Source organism: Strigops habroptila, chromosome 6, assembly GCF_004027225.2.
Source record: "Strigops habroptila isolate Jane chromosome 6, bStrHab1.2.pri, whole genome shotgun sequence".
In the NCBI taxonomy this organism is placed as follows: Eukaryota; Metazoa; Chordata; class Aves; order Psittaciformes; family Psittacidae; genus Strigops; species Strigops habroptila.
The window spans coordinates 17,269,708-17,279,870 of record NC_044282.2 but is presented as its reverse complement, the minus strand read 5'-3'; the positions used below and the strand labels follow the sequence as shown (position 1 = coordinate 17,279,870).

Below are 10,163 nucleotides of genomic sequence, written 5' to 3'. Positions count from 1 at the left end.
TTTGCTGTATTTATATAAATGCATTGAAATCACAGAATTCTTGGAAAAAACAAAACAAAACCAAAACATAAAAGATACATTTTGATGAAGTACCTTCATTTTTTCCTCCACAGCTATTCTAGTTAGTAAAAATAACTATTTGCTGGTATAATTCCCATCTGCTACATAGTTACAGTTATGACCAACAAAACAGGATGTTATGATTTAAAAATGTATGTTATTTTGTTTGATTTACTAATCACATCTTGAAATGAGCTAACAATGGGTTTACAGCCACCCTCTACCCATGAACACAAACACTCCTCCCTTAAATACAAATTATTACAGGATGCTTCTTACACTTAAGCAGAGCTTGAAAGCACTGCTGGGAGGAAGAAAGCCATCACCCACTGATCTGTAAGTCTGTAACCATCATGTTACTTACACAGCATGATAATCAATTACTTGGAGCAGCTTTTGTAAAACCTGCAAAAATATACAGAATTGTTTTATTTACAAAGTCTGGTTGTCTTGGAATCCAAAAGGAAGATAAACATCTTAGACATATGCTCCTCACACACAGCCATCTTCCTGTAACAGCGCCTGTTAATATTTTTGTCTCCATCATTGCAACATTTCCACTCATTTGGAAGTCGACCCTCCTTTAGCAGGAGGCTAGATCAGATCACCTGCAGAGATCTCAACCTAAACAAGTCTGCATTTTTTATAATTTACCCTATGGAAACATTCTGCAAGTATTCTTTTTATTAAAAGAAACAGGACATCCAAAAATTCAAACAAGTTCACAACTTTACACCACGCAGTCACTGGAGTTATGAGGATACATATTTCTCCTTTAGCATGCATTTTACTGCATGGCGAATGTTTCGTGTTTTTCTAATGAGAGAATCATAGAATAGCTTGGGTTGGAAGGAACCTTCAAAGGTCATCAAGTCCAACCCCAAGTCCAACACCCCTGCAATGAGCATATATTCAGTTTTCTTGTTGCCTACTGTATTTTTGTTCATGGTGTAATCTGTTCAGTTGCCAGTATTTGACAGTCAGCTACTAAAAACGTGGTAAACTTTTAAATATGCATTTATGTTTTAGTTGCTGAAGTCCCGTTTTACCTCCGTAGACTCACAACTGATCCTACGTATCATTTTGGTTTATCAAACCAGTGGTTTTGAAAGCTGTTCCAACTAATACTTGTGCTTAAGTTACAACAGCTGCAAGAGGACTTCCTAATTTCTACCTGTGAACGCTAAATCAGATTTAGATGATAAACTACCTCAGCTCTAACAGAAGCCAATGTGCTGTCTTTTGCAGATGACTGGCCTAAAAATATTTTACACCTATTTATATAAATTAGTAAGTATGTCTCACCTCAGTGCAATGTTTTTAATAATGCAAAACTGAGTGAATGACAGGACATATTGATGTAATATTAAACACTGCTTTTAAATTCACAGAAGCAGGAATGCTGACAACACAGCTCAAACTTGCAATTGTTTAACTACAAGTTTTGAGACTGCATGAGCTTCTGAGGAGGGAATTACTTGGATGCAGGCTGACTCTAGGACGCTCTGTCAGGATAAATTTTAGAAATAAAATTAAGTGAAACAAATGAACAAAACCCAGATTCTGACACCTCTGACTGCTTGAAAACTTAAGCCAAACCTCTATTATTGTATGTAGCAGAGTTTTGTGCAATTCAATAAAGGGAAAATAATCCATTTTCTGTTATATTTAGTTAAAATATACTGTTTGTTACAGAACAGATTTCAAGAATTGCCAAAGCACACAAGTACAGGTACCATCTATGTGTCTCCACAAATCACAGACAGGACTAATACGAGTGCCTTTTATAAAGGCTTCCCAATGCTTCCCAACATGAGACACTGTTTTACTGTACTTGCAGCTACCCAGCTTTGAGGTACGAACTGTATTTCCTACATCAGGACAAATTTCCTACTGTCATTTGTACCTCACATATTGCTGTGTGGAACGGTTAATCCATAACAGCTCAATCACTCCATGGATAAGATGAAGGAACAGCATAGACTTCAGTGTAATACAGTTACATAAAGAAGAAAAAGTTAAGGTTCAAAAGGCAACATTATATTTAAATATTTGGCCAAGAAAAATTGAAATTGAAGTCATTATTATAATTGTAGAGTCAAGCAGTCGGGTTGGGAAACACCAGAATTACAGGCAAGTACCTACCGAAAGGCGCAGAAGAGTGTGTGTACTATTTCACGCAAGACTCACAACAATGATGGGAGGTAACAGCAACATGGCTTTGGAAACATAGTTTCAAAATCTCCCACTGAAAAACACTAAGATAGGGGCTTCTAAGAAACTTACCAAAATGAAACTGGGGATATTCTCTACTAAATAAGTCTCTAGAAATTTTGGGCTAGTCAGCCACTTAATACTAAACTTACGGTGGCAAGAGTAGAAATTAAGCAGCCACCCATGTCCCAAAAACAAAAATAAAACCCGCACAGATTTTTATCTATTTTATTTAGAAGTAAAGTAAAACGTGACATTTCATCTAGAAGCCACTGTGGCAAAATCAAACATGGAGAGGTGGTTTTAGCTTTCAGATTCCCCTCAAATTCAGCTTCTTCCTCTTGCACTGCAGCTTTGGGCAAGCCCAGATACACCTGAAGACAGACCTATTTAAGGCAGCTGCTGGAGTTCAAGCTTATCAGCAGATGGTGCTTCAAAGACATCATCTTCAACACTTTCTTCTATTGGCTTCATTTTTGTGGAAGTTCTCAGGTAGGGAGATGTTCGGCCTGGGCCTGCCACAGTTACAGAGAAATTACCAATTAATTTAACAACATGCACCTGCTACACACTTATTTAGTACACAGGCTGGTAATCCTGTTCTAGTTCCCTCATGAATGGATTTTATAAGTGAAGGTTTCTTTGTTATTTGACCACACGTGTCAAGAAATTCTAGATGTGGGACAGTCATGATGCAATGAACCAGCAACATCTCCAAGGTTCAAACCCTGTGGCCAGGCACAGGCACAGTATTCTCCCCAGATTCAGTGCAAATCCTGACTTCATGAGGTGCCCAATGCCATGTCCCTGGCAATTGTTCTCTCACTGTTACTTACCCACTAATTCTTCTCCACAAATGACACCATGAACAGCTGCCTGAAGGGCAAAGGGCAAGTACACTTGCACACTTGCCTTGGCTGTGAAAGAATTCCGCAGTGTACTGGGCAAACCTCAGGTAGATACATGATCACAGCCCTAACTGCCTTAAAAGCATGATAATGTAAAACTTACAGAAAATATAATACCCCCATAAAGAACCACAAAGAAAACAAGATTAACAGGTGAAGGCCACTTTTGACTGACAGTGATTTCATTGCTCCAAGGCAAGCTTTTAGAAAAGCAGCAACTCACAGAGCTTGCCAGAGCGGGGTGCACGCCACAGCTATTGCTGGTAAGACATTAAAAGGAGTTTTTGTGCAAGTTATTGCTGCAAACTACCTCTATTGTTGTTAAGTTTTCAGCATGAGGGTTAAACCAGAGAACTCCCTTGACACCAGCCAAGCAGGTTTATTTTCTATTGTTCACTCTGAAATTGCATATGTACTTGGACATTTTTTTCTCTCAGTACCTTCTTCTAGAGTTAAACCACCACAATGGCACAAGGTTGTAAACAGCTAACGTATGATGACCAAAAAGATTAAGTACATCTTTGAATTACCATTGGAGAAGAAAAGAGCAAGAGGTAGTGGACCTGTCTGATTATTTGTATACAAGCTAAAAATCCAGATTTTCTTGAAAAAAATACTGCTAGCCATAACATACTCCTATTGCAGGGCTATTCTTAAGACTTTAGAAAAAATTCATCAGATCTACAGTAAAGTGCTCTGCTAAGGAAGCCTATTTATGAAGGACTCTTTTGTGTTGCATGTGTTGCATAAGGAGAACAAAATACAGCTATAGGCAAGACCAGCGAGTTATTGTATTATTGTATTTTTAAGTCACATCCACACGAACACTATTTGGAATTAGCTTTTTAGAACTTTTTATGTTAATAAAATATTAGTATTTTCTTTTGACATACAAAAACTACTTCAACTGCCATTATAAGAGGTTACTCAAACACGTTTTCAGTTACTGGAATTGTTAAGCACTTCTTTTCACACAGATGGGTTTTTATGGCCTAAACAAGTGATGACTAGATCATTTAATTGTCTAAATCCAAGGTTTGTGGGTGTGCTCGGATATAAAATTGACTTTGCGGGGAGACACTAACACTCAAAGGTGAAAGGATGTCTGAAAATACTGAGTTACAGTTGTTTTGGTTTGGGTTTTTTTAGATTTTTTATTAGTATAGTTTATCGCCATTTTAGAATTGTTTTCTCCTGTTTAAAAGTGTTTAGTTCTCCCCAGAAGTAAGAAGCCATAAGCCTGTTCAACAGGATTCAATATGAGGTCTAATAGTGTCAAGTTGTTTGGTTCAAAGTTATGCCCTCATTTTCTCCAAATACAAAAAACTTGTCTACTGATGCCTCTATCCAGCACTGGACAAGTGTTCACAAGATTGACTTAGACCTTGAACCCAGGCCTTCCATACACCTTCCACACACCTATCTCGAGGACTCGAGCCCAAATACCTAGTAAAGTGGCATTTCCCATGAAACCTAATCCTGCTTTTAACCACAAACTGGGTATAACATAAGGAACACACATAATGGGATAATACCAATAAAAGCATTACTAAAACAAAACCTTCCTACATCCCTGTTTAGCTTAGAAGTTTGCAAATACAGATTCACAGACCAGCAGGTTTGAGTGATCTAAACCAAACAGCATAGATAAAGACTGTATCACTACTAAGTATATGAATTACAATCAAGCAATAGAATTATTGAATAGAAAACTAACACTGAAATGTTTCTTAAAGAACTGAAAGTCAGGTGAAGCTACCCTTTTGATCACGTTGAACTGTTTCTGCTTAATTCAAATTTTGGAAAAAGAGCTACATCAATTTCATTTACTAATAAATTACAAACAGATGGATCATGGATATCAAGCACAAGTATCACATGATAAACAAACCTCACTTTAATACCTTTTTGAGGATGCTTGCTGAGTTAATGTGATGTTATCAACAGAAAACATCATGCTGCAAACGACTCACTCCATAAGCATTATAGAACTCTTGTTGGTTATTTCCTTAATATAAAAGCAAACAGTTAGTTGAGTTTCTTAGTTAATTAAATTCAAAACACAGCTTTGTTAGCAATTGTAGTTTGGGACCTACTAATCAGTATTTTTCACCCTTTTGGTACTAAACACTTTGAAAAAAGCTTTATAACAATTTCTTGAGAAAACGAGTCAAAGCTTATTGTTTGTAGCACAAATAAAAGCATCATTTAAAAAGTTTGGATTATGCAAAAATATAAATGCTCAATTTTTTAAGAATATGGAAATTAGGAGAATAAAATGTATTTGTATTTTAGTAGTCAAATATCATATTTGTAAGGGGAAGCTTTTGTCCACACAACAATTAATCCCCTAGCAATGACAAGACAGTATTCCTGTACTGATAGGCTTCTTTTATTAACTTCTTCTTCTAAAAAAAAAAAAAAAAGTTTGTAATTTCCATGTGTTCCTCACTAAAACTTCTGGGGGTTTTGGATTTTGCTTGTTTGTTTTTGAATAAAGAAATGTCTGACTGCAGAAGGAAGATATAGGGACAGTAAGCCTCAACATATACCTCATACTGAATCTTAAAAAACAGACCAAAGTTGAAAACACAGCAGTGGTAAGGTAAACGGCAGCTTTGTGTTCAGTTTTCTCTGTGATCTGAGAAAAAGTGTATATATGGCCACAATCCACATTGAACACAAATCTTTAAGCAGAGCTCACCTTGGTAGTAAACCCATCATTGGCAGTGACAGTACCCAGGAATAACTAACAAGCTATCTTGGCAAAAAGAGAGATCTCACAGTTTAGTGAGATAAATAACCTTTCATCAAGAATTCTTATCAACGTTTTACAGAAGTCAGAAATCTTGAATCAATCAAAATGCAAAGAAGAAATAAATGACAATATTTCCCAGGGTGTATGATACACTGCTTGTATAAATAACCCCTCTGCCTCCCCAAAAGTAAGGGAACCATTGGACCTGAGAGGCTGCTGCACCTATTGCTGCCAGTGGGGTGGTGTCAATGGCAGTACCAACTACACCAACTGCTGTTGGACCAAGCAATTTCAGAACATAAAAGACATTTAAATCCCTCTTTTGGGGAAAATACTTCCCATACATAAGAAAATATGGTACACAAACCAAGGAAAAGTAAACAGAGAAAAATGTATTTATCAAGTATGTGCTAAGCATGGATGCATCTTAGGAATTAATGAAATTACAGATGAACATGTCATGCATTTAGATTACTTTTCCCAAAGCTGAAATACTGGTGTAAGCGTTTTGCTGCTAAGCCTGAAAGAGAATTTTGATTTTAACTAATTGCACGAACACAGTTTTACAATTTCTTTCAGGCTTCTGAGTGTGCACGTTTGTCCAAGGGCTCTCTACACAAAGGAGTGGCTTCAATTTCGTGAAGCTTTGCTGTGGAACAGGTAAAAAGCCAGTCGAGACCCTACGGGTAAAGATCAGAGAACAGACCAACATGGGAAACTTCATAGTGGGTATCCGCTACAGGCTGCCTGATCAAGTAGAGCAAGTAGATGGAAGCCTTCTTTAGACAACTGGATGAAGCCTCATGATCGCAGGCCTTGGTACTCATGGGGAACTTTAACCACCCCAGCATGTGGTGGAAAGGCATCAGAGCTGGGATCAAGCAGTCCGGGAGATTTCTGGAGAGCGCAGCAGACAATTTCTTCACACAAGTGATCGACGAGCCAACTAGGGGAGTTGCTCTGCTGGACCTGTCACTGATGAACAAGGAAGAACTCATCAGGGAGCTGAAGGCTGATGGCTGCAATGTCCAGGAGCTGGTGGAGTTTAAGATACTGAGAAGTGTGCAAGACAAATAGCAGAGTTACAACCCTTGACCTGAGGACAGGGGACTGTGGCTTGCTCCAGGTTCTACTTGGCAGGAACCCATGGGACATGGTCTACAAGGGCAAAGGGACCTGAGGACAGATGGTTGAACTCCAAGGACACCTTCCTCAAAACACAAAGACAGTCCATTCCAGTGTATAGAAAGTTGAGCAAGCGTGGTAAAAGGCTGGCATAGATGAAGGCTGGCATAGATCAACAAGAAAGTCCTGACAGAGCTCCAACACACACACGCGCGCAAAGTGAAAGCAGGGATGAGCTGCTTGGGGGAGTACAGAAATAATGGCCCAAGCATGCAAGGATGGAATTAGGAAAGCCAAAGCTCAGCAGGACCTGGATCTAGTAAAGGGCAACAAGTGGGGCTTCTGCAAATACACTGGCAACAAAAGGAGAACCATGGAAACTGAGACCATGGCTCAGTGGGGCACAGGACCTAGGGACATGGAAAAGGTTGAGATATTCAATATCTTTTTTGCTTCAGTTTTTACTTTACAGGTTTATTTTGAAGCCTCCTAGGTCTCTGAGTCCAGTGGTAGAGACTGGGAGAGTGATACTTGACGTACTGAAAAGCTGGACTTAGCTAAGAAGCACTTAAAGTCAACAGGGCATATACAAGACTGGAACGACATGGGCAGCATCCAAGGTGCTGAGGGTTGGCTGATGCAATTGCAAGACCCCTCTTTAACATCTTGGAAAGGTCGTGGCAGTCAGGGGAGAGAAAAAAGGCCAATGTCATGGACATTTTCAAGAAGAGCAAGGAGAAGCACACAGGAAACTATATCCAGGCCTATCAGCTTAACCTCAGTTGCCAGGAAGATCATGGAGCCTGTCTTCCTGGAAGCCATGTCCAAGCACATGAAGGACGGGAAAGTGACTGAGAACAGTCAGCATGGATGTACCATGGGCAGATTGTGCCTGACCAGTCTGACCGCCTTCTGTGGTGAGATGACAAGCTCTGTGAAGCATGACCCTCCACAGCCTGACATAAAACCCTTTAACCACATGGGTGAGAAATTGACTGGATACATGGATTGCAACTTGGGTGAAAAAAATCACTGGACTGCTGAGTTCAGAGGGTGGTGAACAGCAGTAGAAAACCCTGCTGGCAGTTGGTTACCAGCAATGTCCCTTGAGGGTCAATACCAAGGCCTATAATGTTCAATATATTGGACCTGGATGATGGGATGGAATGCACTTCTGCCAAGTTCACAGACAACAGCCAAACAGTGAGAGAAACTGTTGACAGGCCAGAGGGTAGGGTGGCTGGTCAGAACATGCCTTCAGACGCTGGAGAAAAGAACTGACAGAAACCACATGAAGTTCAACAAAGGCAAACTGCTGCACCTGGGACATGACAGACCTACAAAGCAGTACAGCCTGGGCACCAACTGGATGGAAAGCAGCTTTGCAGAAACAGACCTGGGGGTCCTGGTGGAATATGAGCCAGCAGACTGCCCCTGCAGTGAAGAAGGCCATCCATATACTGGGCCATATTAGCAAGAGCATAGCCAGCAGGTCAATTTAAGAGATTAATCTCCTCTGTTTGGCACTTGTGAGTGCTTGTGAGACAGGATCTGGAGTGCTGTGTCCAGTTTTGGGCTTCCCCATACAACAGAGGTATGAACATACTGTAGCGAGTGCAGTGGACAGCAAACAAATGGTCAAAGCCTGGAGCACATGACGTACATGGAGAGGCTGCAAGAACTGGGTGGGTTCAGCCTTCTAAACAGAAGGCTCTCAGGAGATCTTACTGTTGTCTTCAGCTATCTAATGGAAGGGTATACAGAAGACAGAGCCATACAGAAGACAGAGCCAGATACTTCTTGGAGGCATGCACTAAAGAACAGAGGACACAGTCATGAGTTGTGATAAGGGAAATCTTTTTCACCATGAGGGTGATAAGGCCCTGGAATAGGTTGCCTAGAAAGCTATGAAATCTTCCACCTTAGAAATTTTCAAAGCTTGACTGGACATGGCCCTGAGCAACCTGCTCTAGCTGACCCTGCTTTGAACACGGAGTTGGGCTAGACGATTTCCAGAGGTTCCTTCCAACCTCAACTGTTCTGTGATTCTAAATGTCCTTTCAGGGAACAGAGGAGAAATACAGAAAACACCACTGGAACTTTCATCAAACTGTATCCCTTATGTCACTCTCAGCATTCTAGCAGGGTAAACACTAGCAGGGCTTTTGCTTCCATCTATCTGGGCATGCAGTCTATACCAGTGTTAAGGAGTGAAAACACATGGGCCCTCCAAGTCTGAAGGACTTCGTGGATAAGAACTGTGAGGAACACAATGGAAAAGAGATAATTAAATTGGAAAGTCCAAATACTTTAAAACACTTTATCTTCTTAGCAGAGTTCAACCATAATAAATAACTGGCAGTGATTTTCTTCCTTTGAATTCTAATTACTAAAAAATAATATTTCCCAAATCGAAATAAACAATCCTATATGATCTTATAAATCCAGTTAAACTAACTGCTTGCGTCAAGTGACAAAATTGAGCATCTTCTGGGATTTTTTTGTTCAAAAACTGCTTTCAGAGTTCAGGTTACTGCTGAAGTTTAGATTCAGGGGAATTAAAAATAAACAATAGCAAAAGCCTACAAAGAATCATTCAGAAGGTTCTATAAAGGAATAAATTGCAAGAGTGGAAGCAAAAAGGTCAAACATAGTTTCTCCCCTCATGTTAGCTGTTCCCTACTATTCCTATCACACAAAAACCAGGAGAGGAGAGCCTGGCAGGTTATTTGGAGATTTTCCAGGTGGCATCAAAATATTGATTATATACCACATTTCACCAGATTCTGCCAATACCAACTATCTCAGGAGGAAACACAAAGTGCCAAATTGCTGAGGGCAAATGTTTTGGGTTTTTAATTTCTACAAGCACCAGTCACAGACCAAAGGAGATACTACTCTGACAGGCACTGTACATTCAGAGTTCTGTACCACTGATATAAACATTCCATATTACATCTACACATTGAAATTATGCCAAAAATTATTACGATACATGTTGGGGGTTTTGCCAGTATCTACATGAGATAGCTTCAGCTAACATACAAAGCCGTATGCATCTTATGAATTGCCTATAGTTAGGTCCCTCCACTTAGTTG

General features: G+C 39.8%; 1 protein-coding gene across 2 annotated transcripts in view; it reads right to left on the bottom strand.

The window, feature by feature from the left end:
• Positions 1–2,488: 2,488 nt before the first annotated feature.
• BVES (blood vessel epicardial substance) overlaps positions 2,489–10,163 on the bottom strand; it is a 31,564-nt gene continuing 23,889 nt past the window's right edge. The window contains exons 8-9 of one of the 2 annotated variants that reach the window (XM_030490836.1): positions 5,087–5,190; positions 2,489–2,789 (exon numbers count right to left, since the gene is read on the bottom strand). In XM_030490836.1, the coding sequence (XP_030346696.1) occupies positions 5,123–5,190 (68 nt within the window). In that variant the 3' untranslated portion in view covers positions 2,489–2,789; positions 5,087–5,122. The remainder of the gene's footprint in view (positions 2,790–5,086; positions 5,191–10,163) is intronic. The other variant, XM_030490835.1, reaches the window with a different exon arrangement.